Source organism: Anas acuta, chromosome 2, assembly GCF_963932015.1.
Source record: "Anas acuta chromosome 2, bAnaAcu1.1, whole genome shotgun sequence".
Lineage (NCBI taxonomy): Eukaryota > Metazoa > Chordata > Aves > Anseriformes > Anatidae > Anas > Anas acuta.
Genome location: NC_088980.1, coordinates 135,412,494 through 135,431,072, shown reverse-complemented (window position 1 = coordinate 135,431,072; position 18,579 = coordinate 135,412,494). Strand labels below are relative to the sequence as shown.

Below are 18,579 nucleotides of genomic sequence, written 5' to 3'. Positions count from 1 at the left end.
TAATTATGCTTTAAAGTGATGTTAATTGCAATTTTTGTTAATGAACATTTTAGAGGAACATACTTAACCCAGACCATTCGTCATCAACAGGGGGTTGAGCGTGACTTAAATCCCACTGAAAATCGGAAGTACCAGCCTGAGAAACTGGCTCACTATTGGATCCTGCAAGGGAATAAATGAAATTGTACTTGTAAGTTACAAGCTTCCTCAGTTTTCTTAAGTAATAAATTCAAAGCAAAATAGCAATGGCCCAAGGAAAAAAAAAAGTCTGGTTCTAAAGACTGCACAGTACAGCAAAACTAACAAGCTCTTCAAAGTGAGGTTTATTCAGAAAATAAAGGAACTGAAAAAGACAAAGTTAACAGTAGAATATGAAAAAATAAAGGTAATGCAGATTAACAACATTCCACAAGACTTACAGCAGTCTCCTCTAATTGGAAAACAATGAAAATTTATGGGTGATAAAATTATTCACCATGTGTAAGTAAAAACTCTTATACTTATCAGCTTAGAAGACTACTAGAAAGAAACTTGATTATATCACAGATATAACAATTAAATTATTTACTACTAAGTGAATTTTATGCTCGTCATTTAGACTCAGCACACAATCAAGCAGAAAACTTATTGATTTAACTTTTGATTATCATTTTAAAAGTTACTTTGTTGCATTATTTGAGCATAACAACAACCAGTTTAAGTAAAAAGTTCCAGGAACATAAAAGCAGCATGATGAACAACAGTAAAGCCTAATTCCAGCTATGATAGTAAAAAGTGTTAGACATCATTATTTTAAGAAAAATAAGGCATCAGCAAAGAGAAAATTTCACAAAAAACTTCAAAAAAGCTCATTTGTGGGACTGAAAGAAATCAACATACTGCTTTATGAGACATTTCTGAAAAGAAGTTTAACTAGGACCATAGATAGCTAACTGGTTCTCCCTAATTTATAAATGCCTCTGCAAAAAAATCTCTCAAATGACAGGAATATTAACACATTCTCAATCTTTTACTAACTAGCCATTACAATAAGCAGTAAATATTTACTAATGCGGCTTATGTGCATCAAAGACTATAAATATACTTCATTGTCTTCATGCTTCTCTCTGAATTCAAGTTGGAATGATGGTATTGCACGTTGAACCTCAGATCAATCTTTCCCACTTTATTAACTAAGTTTTCTTAAGTTTCAGTCTGGCAACTGAACTTAAATTCAAGTGGATCCCTCCGGGAAATCCAATTTCATTAACATTTTTTGTACAATTACCTTTTTTTTTTTCCTTAAGATAAGTTTTCATTAAGTGAGCTATTCTTTGGAGAGCCTGGTGAATTAGACCTTGGCATTTATAACTTCTTTGTTATACTGGCACAGATGCGCACAGAGAATGAAGCGCTTGTGAGCTATAGGACAATGAATGCTAGTTTCACAGTTGGAAGACCACAAACTGCAATACCAGTAAACATAGCTTAATGCATAAGCACTTGGCTAGCTACTTGCTAGAAGAAAACAGACATGCCAAGCTCTTTAGATTGGGAGCAAATAAGCAAGAGAAGAAAACCTGACCCCTTTATTAAATAATAAATCACTGTAGCACTTATGTCAGTAGTTTAACATACAAGATCTGTTAGGAAGCCAGGTTTGTGTTCTACAGCAATTTCACCCTTCAAAACAAGACGACCCTGGAGTTCAGCTTTCCTACCCATCCTAGAAAACCTCAGGACTTCAACTCCTGCCTACATAACACATTTTGAAAGTAGTGCTTCAGATCCTTGAAGGGAAAAAAGAACTCCAATCAACAAACAACAAAACCCCTGAAAGTTCAGGGTAAAAACTGTTTTCCTATGCCAATCGTTTAGATTAAACACAGAATCAAGCAGAAATACCTCATTGATTTAGCTTTTGATTGTCAATTTCAAAGTTACCTTATTGCATTATTTTAGCACAACAGCAAAAAGCTTGGCAGACTTTCACAAAACAGCTCTTCTACTTGTTTACAGTTACCACTACTATTTTCAAAGGACAAATGATGGAAATAACACCTGGCAAGTCTGTTTCTACCTGTTGTAGGAGAAGAGAGCCAAAAATCTTTGGAAGGGCATACATACCAGAAACTCCAGGAGTTAATCCAAAAGAAGAGAAAGAAGTAGAATTTGGTTCAGAGGTATTAATCCGTGCATCCACATTCCAAGCAGCTGTGGGGGAAGGGAAAAAAAGAAAGAAAAAGCAAAGCTTCAGACTGCTGGCAATGTTGAAAAAGTTAGCTATTTAATGACGAATAGGGTCAGTAAAACAGAGGAAGTTTCAGCCATGTTAACATTCCATACAGCTGAGAGCAGTGTTTGCCTTATTACATGAGACAATCAGCACTGACAAAGGTGTGAATGTCTGAACATTTAGCTTGAAATCATTTTCAGACTACGATCTTTCTCCCTCTACCACTATTTCTATACAGAATATTAGATTTTCTTCTATATATAAACTTTTCCTTTGTGAGTACATTGAGTTTTGACACCCATATTGCTGTATTTTCCCCCCTATTAACAAGACTGGAGTTATGAAAAAGCCTATTTGTTAGCTCTGTAGATGACACCTAGCTTCAAGCAAATTGCTTTTATGTTAAGAACAAAACTGAGTTCTGAACAATTTTTGACAAATAGGAGATGCTGATTAAAAGTTACAACATACTTAACTCTGTGAAGTGTAAAGTAGAAAACAAGACAAAATAACCAGTGGCATAAATGTGTCAAAAAGAAGCAGCTGGTTAGAATGCAATTATATGATTATAAGGAGAAACTACTAGGAGTTATAATGAGCTACAAAGAGAACCTCAGGAGGTCCCTAATACATCCTCCTCTCCTCAACTCACAGTCAGCTCTGAGGTCAGACCAGGCTGCACAGTGTTTTTTATCCAGTTGAATCTTAGAAGTCTCCAAGGATGAAGACTGGTTACCCACAAAGGTTGTGCGTTTGTGATGCCTGACTGTCCTTGTGAAGAAGTTCCTGTTTATACCCAGTCTGAACCTCTTGTTTCAATTTATGTCTGTTGTCTTCCCACCACACACCACTGTGAAGAGCCTGCCTCTGCCTTCCCAGGAACACCTCACAGGTTCTGGCAGGCTGCTGTCAGGTTCTCCTGAAGTCTTCTGTTCCCCAGGCCAGACAGGCCCCATTCCCTTAGCCTCTCCTTCCAGGGCAAGTGCTCCAACAACTGACTATTTCTAAGGCTCTTTGCTGAATTTGTTCCAGCTGATCAACATCCTTTCTGTATGGGGGCCCCAAAACTGGGCACAGTATTCCAGATACAGTCCAAGAAGTGCTTAGTAGAGGGCATAATCACTACCACAATCTACTGACTCCTGTTAATGCAGCCCAGAACATTGATGGTGTCCTCTGCTCAGGGCCTTTGGCTGGCTCATGTCCACCAGGATGCCCTTCCCACAAAGCTCCTCTCCAGCCAGCCTAACTTTGATACAAACCATCCTAATTTTGATAGAAAAATGCTGAGAGAGACAGCATTGAAAACATTACTAAAGTTATGGATGGTAAAAATATACCCTCTGCTCATCCACAATCTGGTCGCTTAACCAGAAGCTGATCAGTCTGGTCATGCGTGACTTGTTCTCAGCAACAAAACAAGAGCAAGCTGTTTAGTTGCTAAGAAATACCACATCAGAATATAAAGCAGAGAATATGGAAAAATAAAAAAATAGAAACAACAACAAAAACACTTGCTTCTTCTCAGTAATAAAAAGCTTTCAATGGAATACCAGGTCCAGTCTCAGGCACCACAATCCAAGAAAAGTGGGACAAATTAAACCAGTCTAGACAAAAGCAGCATTTCTGACTATAGCAGAACATTGCTTTCCACAAAAGACCATGATCATTTAGACTGAACAATGGAAAGGGCAATATTACAGTATCTACTAATAAGGTTGTTGTACAGACAAATGAAAATTTCATCATTTATCTGGACAATATAAGCAAAAACAGCTAAAAATTGTACTGGCAAAAACTAAAAAAAAATCTTATGAGAAAAAAAACAGTAAAAACACTAAAAAGAGTAAAAACAGTAAAAAGAGACTGTCACAAGAGCCGAGCAATCTTCATTCCTGAAGCCTAAACAAATGTCTGTCAATACAACACAACTGATTTGATCATGTATCAACCAAACAGACTTATAACCTGGGTTCTAAGACAAATGTCAAAAAAGAAAAAATATATATACTTCAGTGACTTAACATACACCTTCAGAATTTTAGAAAAGTGATAAAAAAAATTGGTTCCCTGACAGAAATCATTTTATTTCAGATGAAAACTGAAAACCCCATTAAACTAATGAGAAACATAGACGATAAGCCATCAGAACTCGCAATAAACAGAAAATGCTTAGTTCACATTTCACTAGACCATTCCAAGATTTTTTTTTGAACACATAAACAAAGCTATTCCAGAGATTCAGTACCAAAAATTATGTAGAAATGCTTAAGTGAAGCAAATTTTTCTCAAAATAGCTTACCAATAGGAGTGAACAAAGAACGCTCTTTCCAGGGCCTGCCCACCAGGGTTACGCCCCAGTCCTTTCCATTCCCATTAGCATCTCCAGCGTCTTGGCCCCAAGCCGATGTCTCAGTCTTCCTCTTCCCAGCTGTAGCTGAGGAAACAGACGTCCATTTCTCCTCCCCTACACCAATCTGTGAGGAGATTTTTACAGACTTCTCATTCCAGCTTCCACCGTTTACTGTATGGCTTTCACTCAATCCTGTAGAAACTTGAGCATAAGAATAATGAAACGTTACATAAAATACTAATTGGATGAAGAATTAAAATCTTACACGCGCATACACTTAGCAATAAAAAAAGAACAAATGAACAACAGCTTTGCTACACCAGGGTGATATAGAAGAGCTGCTGCTCTGTCTCAGCTGATTTTCCAGTTCAGATGATACACACCATCTGTCAACTAACTTGAAGAGTGAGGGGAAAAAACAGCACCAAACTGCACCCTTCTTCCTGTGTCCCTTTCTTTATAGGACTTATATCTTGTTTCATCGGTGCCTCTAGATTAAAAAACAAGGCAATTTCTCTGTCAGTCTATGGTGATGCAATGGCTTGTGGAGAGCCCTATGTATTGAATGGAGAACAATTTCTGTTTTGTAACTATGGTGGCATACAATAGTCCTCTAAGCACTAAGTAGAAGAAATGACATGTAGAAAATGCTTCCCAAGTGCTACATGGAATTTACTAGGCACATAGCTATCATTAACTACAGAGACCAAACTTGGGAAGGGGGGGGGAACAAACAAAAAACCCCATGGCAAGCTCTCAAAATAATTCATAAGCAATGTATTTTACATTATACTACGGTAAGAGACCACAAATCTTTATCTGCAGTCTACGTTGCTGAGGAACTACTAGTCAGAGCAAGTTTAATATACACTTTCAAAGGACTCAGTACTCCACCAAGACAAAGACCATTATAAATTTTCTTTTCTTTTAACGTCCCCATAAAACAAAGGCCAACGATCCCCTGGCACACCCAATGTGACCTATATATGACATGCCTTTCTCAAAGGGCCCTGCATATCAAATCGTTTTTTTTTTTTTTTAATACATTGTAAACAACAGAAAAGCTGCATTTGACAAATGATTAAGTATCTACGTATCATGAGTGTTACACTTAAATAAATACTCAGCTAAAAAGTGACACATAATTAAGTCAGAATCATATGTCCACAAAAACTACAGATGAAATGTTGTTATTTCATAAATGAATTCCACTCAGGCAGCATGAACATACCAAATTCAAGGCAGCCTCACTGGCAGAGAAATGATTTGCTGAGATACGCCTACATGTTCCTAGATTAATCCTATTTCCAAACACAGCCAGCTGTAATGTAACAACCCCTGTACCTAAAAACACCATCCTTTCTCTCACAACTCTAGAGATGCTACACTGCGTCAATTTATGTCCTCTGTGGGTAACATGTCCTCTTAGGGGATGGCAACAACAAAACCAGCAAACACAGGAACTGTTAGTGTAGCTGGTAGAACAACTCTTTGGAAATCTTGCAAGAAGACAGCTGAAGTCCTGGAGCAAAAGCTTGATTATTCTGTTTAATAAACCACTCTTCCAGAAACTTTTCATAGGAATCGCTGAAAACTTAAGGTTGGAATGGATCTCTGGAAGCAACCTACTTCCACCTTCTGCTAACTTCCACACAGCTTACTTAAAAATTGTGTCACATTACTCAGTCTTTATGATTACCAGAACTTCAGAGTTCAAAGCCTCTCTGGGCAACCATGTGAAGAGCTTCCTTGGTGACGCCCAAACAGAATTTCCCTTAGTGCAACTTAATCACTGCCTCCTATCCTATCATTATGCATCTCTGAAGTACATGGCTCCTTCTCTCTATGCTGTGGTCCAGAAAGTTAGTGTGTGAATCAAAGCTCTCAAAAACTGGCAGTGATGCATTTTCTGGACCTGGGTGCTTTTAATAACTCATTTGTTGACTTGCTTAAATGCAGTGACTACTCTTGTTTAAAGAAATGCCACTAATGCTGGCTATAAGAAACTACCACCTGCATATCACTGTGCCAAACTAATTCACTTCAAGCACTGCTCTATCACCATCTCTTATCAAAAAGATATCAATTCATCAGTCAAGCATAGTCTAAAAATAGCCAAATAGTTGAACAATTATATGACAAATAATGTCCTCAAAATGAATGCCTTTACAGTAAACCCCTCAGAGGTGCATTGAAAGAACTGAATAACCCACAGGTACACAACCTGCAATGAGTGCAAACTTCACAATAATCAACTATCTTTGAAATCAATTATCTATATTTGTTTTTCTTTGAGCAAATAAACTTATTAACAAAAAAAAGTAAATTTGAAAAGCTAGCCTGAGGGATTTTTAACTGGAGCTTGAGAATAAGCTTTAGCATTCTGCAAGTAATGATCTGTACAGCAAGCAATATGCCTGAAAATTTTAGACACTAGATCCTTTTTTTTTGTATTTTATACATCCCAACAGATGTAATAGAGACTGTTTTCAACCTGTTGAGTAGTAACTGCAACTTAGAAGTATAACATTTGCATAGCAAAAAGAGCCAGCTGCATAATAGAGTTCCAGATTAGTAATCACATAACACCCTGCACTGACAATGTGCTTTCGCTTCTGTAGAACACTTTTCCAGTTAATTAGGATTCCTACTCATGAAAGCCTTTTACCTTGTGGAATTGATGACTCCCCTTTGGAAGGTTTGGAGCTGCTAACTTGCACATTCAGAAGCGTATCACCTAGTGAAGAGGTAGGAGGAGACAGAGCTAGAGTAAACTTCTGCAGACAGCAACACCTGTAAGATTCCTTTAAGAATATTCAATACTGGTACTTAAAAACAAAAATCACACACACACTAACATTAATCAGTACCTCAAAGTAAATTAAGCCATCTCCTGGAAACTTAAGAGTAAAAGGAATACTCTATCTTTCATTATGTTGATTCTTATAGACAAATTGAACTCAAAGATGATTTACAGCCTACAAACTGAGTAGCTGCAGATTCTGAAGAATTCTAGCTAGTTTCCCAAGAACGGCAAGCAGACATCTAAAACAGAGGCTGTCCTTTTCCAGCTAAGGGTAGCTATACATTTCTGAAATGATCAAAGATATTTCTGACTTTCACCTTCCCATGAAAACATTAGAAACAGCTGATTCTTTTCAATTTAATCTTATATTAGGTGATACATCAAAACATATGCTGCATAATGAACTTTGCCTAGAGAGTTTACAATAGTCATGGATAGCCACAGAGTATTCAGACAGCTGGAATTACTATTCCTTGAAGCTGTTTGCATACAAACAGTAGGAAAAAAAAGAAAACGGGAAACAATTTATCCAATTTCAAAGCACTCAGTCAAGATGCAAACAAGAGTCAAGTTAAAAAAAACAAACAACAAATCGTTAAGTTCTGCAAGTTTCAATATGTTGTCATAAGGTACCAGATAGTAGCTAGGCTCAGTATCATTTCATTAAAGAGCTGAGTATATTAACAGGTTAGAAGTACTCCAGAAAGCTAAACTGTGTCTTTAGATTCTTTTAGCTTCTTAAGCCACTTCTCATCTACAAGCAAATATGAATTCCTATGCCTACACACTGCTTAAACCTGAGACTACCTGAAACAGCAGCAGCCATTGGAGCTAAAGCCTATTTCCTTATTGAAACCTCAGCTGCTATAATTGATTACCAAACTTCAGCCAGATGTGTCCCACCATCATGAACTGTGTTAGCGCATGTACTAATAAACCAGACAGTGAAAAAGTCTGCATGTTAAGCAATGAACACAATCAGCGTAGAGAACTCGTAGGTGTAACCTTCCTACAAGGAAGCACTCAAAAAATTGAGTTGGTACTGCCTGCAAGAGTGCTGTGGGGTGAGTTTGAAGTTTCCAGGGAACATAATGGGCAGAATCAGCAGAGCATAAAGACAGGACTGGAGACACGCAGCCATGCAATTGTGCAGCTACTGACATACCATACCAGTGCTGACACAGCTCTGGTGTGGAGGATATTGCCTCAGCCATTTGCTCCAGGACGTCCTCTCCTGAGCTCTCCCAAAACTGTCTCAAAAAAAAGGGGGAGTTTTGCACAAGGAAAATTATCTTTATGTGGCTTGAAATAATTTCCTCAAGAGATACACCCCCAAATATATCCGCTATGCTTCCAAAACAGTCACTATTTAGGCATTCAAGAGACATCATCTTTCTAGAATTCTTTCACAGACCTCTTGACTATCATACCTTTATTTTTTCTGAGACCAACGGGAAGTGACGGTGTAGGCATCAGCTGTTCGATGGATACAGTAGCTGTGTTTTCTGACCCTTGGGGATTTGATTCTCCCGAGCCACCATCAGTCAACACCTTGTCTCGCTTCCGCTGCTGTCGCTTTTCTCTGTTACTGATTTTAGTTTCCCAGGTTCCTAATATGTTCCCCAAAATGAAAACATGATTAAGTTAGAGTGCAAACAGGAAAGAGCTTTACCTTGTCTCATATCAAGCTGAAGTCTGAAAAAAGCTTCAGTTTAAAAATCAGACCCAGCAGGCAACTTCAACATTAGCTGGAGAAAATGAACAACTGGCAGAAGGTAAGTTTTTTCCTGGATGCAATACAATAGCACTTTGCTTCCCAAAGCAAACATGAATAACGTAAGTTATTATATTATACATGACTATTCTCAGTTTCTGTAAGTTTAACTGTAAGAAATACAGTTAAAATCATTAAACGTTATTTCACAGATCAGATTTCCAGATCTAATATACAACTCGAGTTAGGACAAAATGAGTTTTCTGTTTATGAGTCACAAACAAGTAATAGCATTTAAATCAAAGTACATCTAATTGATTTTTTTTGTTTGTGTTCAGTACCTTCATCAACTTCCTTTCCATCTACACGTGATGCATCTTGAACCGTTTTAGCATCTCCCTTTGATTTCTTTTTTTTCTTTGACTAGAATAAAAATAAAACATTATTTTATTAATTATTTGGTGATTACTCTTTATGTACTTAGAATTTAAAAAACAAAACCAAAGGAACAGGAGCAAACTTAAAACAGATTTTTTCTTAACAACCCTCTGTATGGACAGTCCCTTGAAAATTAAAGGCCTACTAACCAATACTTATTCCTAAGCATAAATTAAGACTGTTAAAGGGCATTAAAACCTTGTGCAGGACACAAACGGCAGATGGAGTGAAGAAGTATATGCTACAGAACACAAATCCTTGTGGAAGAAGCAATGCTGATAGCATCACAACCACAGAGAAATATGAACTGGTTGACAGACAGATCCCACTGGTAAAATCTGTATAGTTATACATGTACATGGAGCAACAAAGAATGACAGTGATACCTTAAATTACAAGCAAACAGGAACAAAACAAACAAAAAACAAGTTGGTAAGAATTCCAGCACGGAAAATTACTTCAAAGCAGGAACTGGGCTTAGAGCAATATGCATTTTTATTTATTTTAAATGATTCCACCTGTCATTGTTCCTTGGCTATACAGGCAAAGATAAATGAATAGGAACAGAGATGACTACCCCTGCAAGCAGTTTTGGTGCAACAGGTAATAATATAAAATGTTAAACAGATAATATAAAAAAAAAGAAAAATGACCCTAGATATTTGGAGGGAGTATATTGTAGAAAAACCTTTGAGTTTAGCCTTTTGATAAGCCAAAGCGATAGCAAAATGACTTGCCTCCTTTTTACAAAGAAAATACAGTACTAAAAAGCTTTTTGATCCAGTGAAGAGGTGTCTAAGAACTACTAGATAAACCTAAATGAAAAAAATATTTAAGTTTTTAAAGAAAGAAGGCTATCTACTCACTTTAAATCACAACTTCCACTGATTCAGTGTTTCTGTATGTGAATACTCCAACAGGGGTATTTCAAGTATACTGAATGTCTTTCTGGATGTCTAGAGCAAGTCTAGCAACTGGGTAATAGTTAATTACCAGCTTTTTACCTGAGTTCAGACTATGATTTGCAAATCTTAGATGGCTAAGAACCATACACCAATCTCTCTAGGACTGGTAACAAATAAGTTATCACCACAGTTATAGCAGAAATCCTATGGGTCCACCACAGTATGCAGTGTACGTGTCTTTGAGTTAGCATGCCCCCAAAGTATCTCATAGCTTCCACATAGGTCCTGAAAGCAGCATAGCTTGTTAGTGCAGCTAATAAAAATGCCACTGCTTGTATGCAGTGCTGTGCCAGCACACCTGTAACACAGAACTGACTAGAGCAGTTAATTCACCACTTGCTGTACTAGGGGACCCACAATATGCAAGCATCCAAACAGAATTATTTCACAGACTTGCTCAGGAAACTACCTTTACCCACATACTGGCTGGGTAACTTCAGAACAGTCTAAAAGAAAAGGGCCTGTTTCAAAAGCTACCTTAGAAGAATTGGTTCTAAGAACATGAACAAGCCAAATCATTTCTCAGAGCACCTTCCAAGTAAAGGATTAAGCATGACAGCAGACAGCATGAAAAAATGATTATGATTTGCTTCTTGCCAGTTAAGCAAAGGCAAGGTTAGTGATCGTGCACCTTCATCCTCCAGTCTCACCTACACTGAGAACGGAAACTGAGGTCTTAGAATCTCACATCCACAAAGACATCATCACTCATCTGGTCTTTGACATGAAGAGAACACGTCAGAACACTTCACAAGTCTTTCAGATAGCAGTTTAAGATGACTGCTTCTCCAGGTTATAACTGCAGTTTCTTAAGAAATTCACTTTTACAGAGATAATGACATCAAGCATTACGTTTCTGATAAAAACATCAAAGCTTAACAGTTTTGAAAGTTAAGATTTTAAAAACAGTCCTTGTTAGTAACAACAACTGAGAATACAAATACTGAAAATACATTTGCTTTCCTAACCTGAGTTACTGGAACTATAATTAGGTATCTAGCTTATTCAACACCTGCCAAACCAAGTTCTGTACCCATCATTATCCTGGTAACAAACTGACTGCTAAAGGTTAAAGATGTTAAAGTGTCTCAAGCAACCTAGCCAACCATTTTGCAGAAGCCCTATTCATTCAAAGTGTCAGCTTCTGCAACACAGAAAGCTGCCAGTGTTGGGTCTGTCACCAGCCAAGGAGCACATGAGGAACTTGGCAGGCTTGCCAAAATTTATGTCTGTAAGATACATGGTCCCCCATGCAAGAACAAACTATAGAGAAATAAGCCTTTCTTCTGCATTCTTAATGGTCTGTTTATTTCTAGTATCCAGGACAAGGCAGTTTTGTGTATTTTTTAAAAAAAGAACTGGCAATAAAGTTTTAAGATTCTACAGTCTCATCCAGAGAAGTTTTTTTTTTTAAATAGAGTCCCATGTACTAAATGACTAAAAACCCTGTACTGCGCAAGTCACTGAAATTGAAAAAAGGGAAGGAACTGTTCTGTGTCAAGAGAATGATGAACTGTTATGAATCAGCCACAACCTAGACATTGCCCAAAGCTTCCTTTCCACACAAAGCAGAACAAGAGGACAAAACCTAAATGACTACCCTGAAAAAAAACATGCATGAAACTCACAAGGCTGAAGGAGCTAAGAAATACAGAAACACAAATGGAATTCTGTTTTTCATCAAAAGCAAATATTTAAGCACAACAAAAAAAATCATACCCTTCAGGTCACAGATTATATGTATTTATATATCTGTATACATGCACGCACTACTTAAATCCTACCCATCACCTCCTACCGCCCACCTCAAGCCATACAAAGAACGAACACCTACACAGGACCCCTAACGTTCTTCTTAGCAGGCTTATAACGTTACAAACACAACAGCTGCCCTGAGAGGCTTAACCAAATAATTAGATGTCTGCAGAGTTACCCACAGCTTAAAGCAAGTACTTGGGGCTGTTTTTAATTGAAGGGTAACAATCAACTCCAGAGGCAAACGCGCTTCCCCAAAGTGATATGAAAACAATCTGTTGAACGAGCATCAGAAATCCATGTGGTGGTACCAGTCTCCTGCAGCTTTCATTTAACATTTCAACATTCAGTTTTAAGGTAAAGCTCAGGTTGAGTATTGAAACACCTTACCTGCCTGGAAACATGCTTAAGGTAAAGTGAAAGTTAAGAATAAAAATGTGGTTGTTCCTTCAGGATCACATTTTGTTCCGTTCTTGAAAAGAACAGTCTGATATGTGACTCATGGAGAAGAGAAAGAAGCGTGCAGCATGAAATTTTCTGTAAAATGGCTTCACCTTATAAGTCTATTTGTCAATGATGAAAGCTTGCAGAGTACTATAGCCAACTGACATGATACAATTAACTTTCTGATAGTTTTCTTTTCACCAACAAACTAACTAAAAAAAAGGGTAGTCAAGTAAGTTAATTAGAGCTTGACTGAGCTAAACAAATTCCAGTAATGAAGTACTGTTTTCTTTCTCGTGAACTCCTCAGCATAGTTAGAGCAAAAGCACTTTGTGAAGGAAATTTTATTAGTTAATCCTCAAATATATCAAATGATTTGAGTCAATTTACTTTGTCAAAATACACGTATGCACATATTTAAAGGTTTTTAAGAGTGAGTTTTTATCATTCCTAATAGTAAAAAAATTAAAACAAAAAATGCGATGTTTACCAGACCAGAACAAAACTGGTAGCTAGTCTTCACTGTAGCATAAGCCAGGAAATATATTAAATATTCTCAGAAATCCATGCCAGTCAGAAAGTTTCGTGCACAACGTTAGCAAAAGAAACAAAATAAAGTTTTGCTCAGGGGCCTATCATAAATATACCTATGTTGCCTAGAAGAGAGAGCATTTATGGCAAAGCTAGAAGAGATCAGTTCTCACAGAGGAAAAAAAAAATAACATTGTCTTTAGTATGGCTACCTAGTACATACAGCTTCAGCTCAAGCTTTAAAAAGATGTTCTAATGCAGCTGTTCAATTTGCACAACAAGAAAGCTCACACCAGACTTCAAAGCCTGTGTTTGTCATCAGAAATTAAGATCTCTAATCACTAATGGATACATCTGACAAAAGAAATAAGTATGCACATGCTCTTAATCCTTTCAATGGTAGTCCCTCGATTGTTGGGCCATTTACAAGCCACTTAACAATACTATCATTATGCCGCATCTCCACAGAAGCCCACAAAGATTAAACACAAACTTGATTTCTGTAGGTTTAACATCTTCAAATTGCAAACAATGCCATCAGTGTTTAGCAGGGGGGTTTGTTTTGCTTGATGCAAACACTCCACGATAAGGCATGATCTCAGAAGCTGAGAAAATACATTAGCTCTTTCCAAGAGAGCATTAGATTAATACTCTTCATATTAAAAACACGCCCCCCCCAACTCAGATAAATAACTGGATTTCCTACCACAAATAGAGTTATTAGATATTGAAGTAACATGCATTAAACTTCACCATTTTCAAGTGCATAACTGACCTTTTCATTCTTCTTTTCTGCATCCAAAGGTTGCTTTGTATTTTCTTTACAGACAGGCTGTATTATTTCATCCTCAGATACATCAAGGAAAGACCGTCCATTAGGCTGTGTAAACAGTAAGTATAAATAATAAAAAAACTGGAGAAAGCAGATGAAGCAAAGCTTAGCCTACACAATGACTGAAATGCAACTACTTGACGGAAAAATGCCTTCAAGATTGAGTAAAACCCACAGAATTTTGCATAAGCACTCGAAATATCAACTGCAGTTCTCTATTTACCACATGTATGAATGAGAATGAAAAGAAAATAGAATTCCCCTCATTTCATCTGAATCTTATTCAATATAGGAATTACTTATTGAAATAAATTTCTGTAAGTTACCAGCCTTGAGACCAGCTACATCTGTACACGCCATAAGTTATCTAATTAAATGAACACATTTAGCACTTTGTGGCAGCTTGAATTTTTCAAATCATTCCGATCTGGAATAAATTTCTTCACTTTATTCCCCAAGTACCCGTGCGTAACCCTCACAGCTCACTTGCTCGACAAGTTAAACTTCCATAGTAGAACAGAAATTACAAGTTAAACATGCAGCATGAACAAAGAACATCCTGTTGTTCTTTTCAGATGGTCAGACTCGAGGGTAGTCATCACATCAGCCCACTATTTTCCCTTCCAGAGTAATTAAAGGAAGGAAATTAGCATGTATTACTTTCCAAAAGTTTCTACGATAATGAAGTTAAAAAATCTGGACAGTCCTAAGTCTTATTGTCACTTTGACAGCAGAGGCATATGCCTCAGCTTGCATATTCCCAATGCAAATATACAATAATTTCTTTAATGTTCCCAAAAAATGAAGAGTGAAGTTGTTGTGTTGAACAGGATTAAACTACCTGAAGTTTTATACTGCTGTTAGCAATTACTCTCACCGAGAGAAATGCAACTGCCACAGGTATTAATTGATACTAGGTCCACACAACAAGCTTCTTGTTATTCATAATGATTCAGGTATTTAATTTTCACTCTAATTTAGGGTGTTAAGCATAAGTAACCACTCTACTTCATATTTGCTTTTATGTCTGGGTCAAATGTATTTCCTGTGCAAGACATCTAGTTAAATAAAGTTTAAACCACCACATACATTGTTCTTAGTTATTCTGTTTATTAAAAAACATGAGCTACCTTAAGTTCACATTAAACCAACCTGATTGTAATGTAGCCTTTTGCTTCAGAGCAAACTTAGTGTGACCTAAGTAATGAATACCAGCTCCTCTGCTTAACTGGGAAGGGAATTTTTTCTTGCCATTTTATATTATGCTTACAGAGCACCCCTGGCACCAGTGCGTAGCATAGTATTGCTTACTGTAGTTAGCTAGCATGCCAACTTGTTATTTGTAGCTATTAATAGAAATTGAAAGATCAGATCACCTAACCCCTCTCCTCCTGCAACAGCTGGCTTTGAACTAGACCTTTTATATCTAGCATGCTACACTCCTTCCCTTGGCTTTCTGAAAAATCGTTTTATAGATCTGTCTCGCCAAACCCTGTCCAGAAGTTCCTCTCAACAGAGCTCACAGTGCAAGACTCCACAGGGATACCAAAGATCTGATGTTCAATCTTGACAATAACCTGCTGCCAAAAATCAGTTCTCAGACCTATTTTTCCAGATGCCATACAGACAGCTACGTTGTTAATGGTGCAACGTCGTTTTAAAACCCATGATCTTTAAGATTGTAAGGTAGAAAAAAAATCTCTACGTTATTTACTGGTATGTCTAAATAACAGATTTGCTGCAGTATTCTAGTATTGCTATTGGACTTGTGTCAGAAATGTTCACAGCCAGCTAACTTCTTTTAATTCTATACATTGCTTTGCTTCTTTGGTATAACATATATACCTGAAGTTTGAACACCAGTCTTTATGCCTCTCAAAATTTCAACACAAAACATTTAACACATGGAATTTGTAAAACCTTCATCCATTTCTCTTAAGTAATAAACTAATTCATACCCATTAAGAACCCTCTGGAAAAATTCATCCACATGACTGCTTAAAACACTGTCTGATCATCTGATCGTGTAGACCATGACCATTAGAAATCAGGTTAAAAGCCTGAACCGTCATACATTTCTCCCTGAATATTTGCAATATTTGCCTCTTTGGTGGAAGCTTTCCACATTTGATTTCTACCCGCAGATGAATCACAGACTTTAACCAAAATTCATGTGACCATTTTTGGGTATAACGAAGATAGCAACAGAAGCGGGAAAGAAAAAAGCTTTTCCAGAGTACTGAGAAGTGTTTCTTTTAAAAGACAACTACAGCTAAAAAGACAAAGTTTAAAACTTTGCAGTAATATACTAAACTTCCACCAATGGTATTAAATCACTCAGATTGGGCAAGTTATTATATGCCATCTTTTTTTTTTTTCCTATGTCCTAACAGAAATAGGGAAGATGTGACAGCAGAAATACTGCTGTCAATAACAATATCCATTTCTGAACACACTCCTGGACTTGCCTGATCTTAAAACTCCAATGTTTAAACAACCCTTTTTCCATACACATTCCTCTTTGAGGGAGTTAAGGTAATCCAGAAGCAGAATAGAGGTTGTGCTGACATTAAGTGCTGAAATGAAACTTATTGTTCTTTAAATACAATACAATGCTACGGATACCTCAGTTTCACACTGCAAAAAGCAGTAATGAAATTGCTATCAAACATTTTTACAAGGCCATATTAGCCAAAGTCCTTGGTTACACATTACAAAGCTACACCTACTTACATTTTTTTTTGGCCAATGAAAGAATCCATTTACTACTATTTTCTGCAAGCTTTTCTTAAGACAGAAACTAAGCAATTTTCTCTGCAAGCCCTGGACAAGCCTACAGCCTTCTTACTGCTGCAGTTTGACAGGTACAACACGTGAGTATCAGTTAGAAGTATGAAAAAGTCTTTATGCAGTCTATTTCTAAGCGTAATAAGCATAGCCTGAAAAGTTCTTTGAAGGAGGAGGCCAAGTAAGACACGTTCTCAAATGAATGCCAAAGCTTGTACCAAAATTAAACTTCAGTGTGTGGCCTATACTGGTCGGGGGTACTTCAAACAATAGGAAATATATTGTCAGCTTGCTATTTTCTGCATCTGTAAACAGAGGGAAGAATGGCTTTCTATAAGCTGTAGCTGAATACAGAAGAATTTTACTCTTAAGTTTCGATGATGTTTTCCAGATTGTACAGAAACCATGTTAAGATTAGTTTCACCTTTTTCTTCTGAAGATTTAAAAAGCAGAAGAGAGGCGCAGGAATTATTCACAAGGGAAAGGAACTAAAATCAAAGATCAAGAGATTTTTGGAAAGGAAAAAAATCTTAATAGGGGCTAAAGAGCTCTGAGATGGAAGACAAAGCGCTCTCTCCCCTGCCAGGAGCTAAGGAAAGAGGGCTTGAGGTTTACTGCACATCTACAGAGAGAATCTGAAGTGAGGCTACCATGACGCTACCTTGCTCCAAGCTGCTGGAGGAAGCCAGGACTGGCTCTCTGAACTTAGTGCTCATGAACGCTAAATCATTCATTTGATCTCAGTCTACCCACAGCAAGTCAATAAACAGAACACCACAGCTACTCCAGCATCCAGGCAACTCCCTGCTATTCAACTCCACATCGTACTAAAAACCTCAGTTAAATTGTACCGTACTTACGAAGGAACCAAATAAACCCAAAGACAAGAAACAAAGCAATAATACTCTTGGTACAGTGGAGAACATTTCTGATCCTGACTGATGAGAGTGTACATCACCCACCCCACAATGAGCTCAGTAACCCTACATTAAAGTAACCCTACGGCTTTTAATTAGACATCTGCAGTGTGCTTTTTAATGCTCCAGACCAGTTGCTCTAAGCTTTCTGTAATGCCTGTAATGGAAATCTAGACCCTGGCATAGCAAACCCTCTGGTAAATCTACTGATAATAGGCTTACTCTTTTTCCCTCACAGACCTCATTATTAGCACGAGTGTACAAAAATACAAGATGAAACCACTACACAGCCTTCGGTAGGACTTTTTGCTGCTTCTCTCAATTTCCAATGTGATTTTAAATGTTTTTCATGGTGAAACAAGTCAGAAAATCTTGGAACGTGCTAATACAGGTCCCTGTGAACTTATGTTGGATAACGAGCACGAGGCAGGCCTATTTAACTTCACTGCTGATACAAACTTATTTGCACTGTAGTTAATGATTCAGTTTTTTCATTTTCTTTCCTGTAAAGTTTTTTTTTTTTTAATCTTATCTCTGCATTGAAATAATGGATACAAAGTAATACGAAAATAACTTTCCAAATCTTAAGAATACAGAATGATATCTTGACAGCTGAAAAACTCTTTTACTCTTTTTGACTATGAAACTATTTGCTTTTCCATAGCCTTCACTTTTGCTATTTTGTGCCTGAGTAAACCAAGCTGGAAACAATACAAGTATTTATATTCACTGAAAATGTCAGCTAGTTAAGTTTATACACAACACAAAGCTTGCTTTTATAAAGCCCTACACTGCAGAACGTTGTCAATAATGTATCTATTT

The 18,579-nt window shown here is 37.2% G+C and overlaps 1 protein-coding gene across 2 annotated transcripts in view; it reads right to left on the bottom strand.

Moving 5' to 3' along the window:
• Window positions 1–18,579, bottom strand: part of MTDH (metadherin) — a 31,931-nt gene that overhangs the window by 11,279 nt on the left and 2,073 nt on the right. The window contains exons 2-8 of one of the 2 annotated variants that reach the window (XM_068672314.1): window positions 13,997–14,101; window positions 9,430–9,511; window positions 8,805–8,984; window positions 7,237–7,305; window positions 4,518–4,769; window positions 2,107–2,193; window positions 64–162 (exon numbers count right to left, since the gene is read on the bottom strand). In XM_068672314.1, coding sequence (XP_068528415.1) covers window positions 64–162; window positions 2,107–2,193; window positions 4,518–4,769; window positions 7,237–7,305; window positions 8,805–8,984; window positions 9,430–9,511; window positions 13,997–14,101 — 874 coding nt within the window. The remainder of the gene's footprint in view (window positions 1–63; window positions 163–2,106; window positions 2,194–4,517; window positions 4,770–7,236; window positions 7,306–8,804; window positions 8,985–9,429; window positions 9,512–13,996; window positions 14,102–18,579) is intronic. The other variant, XM_068672315.1, reaches the window with a different exon arrangement.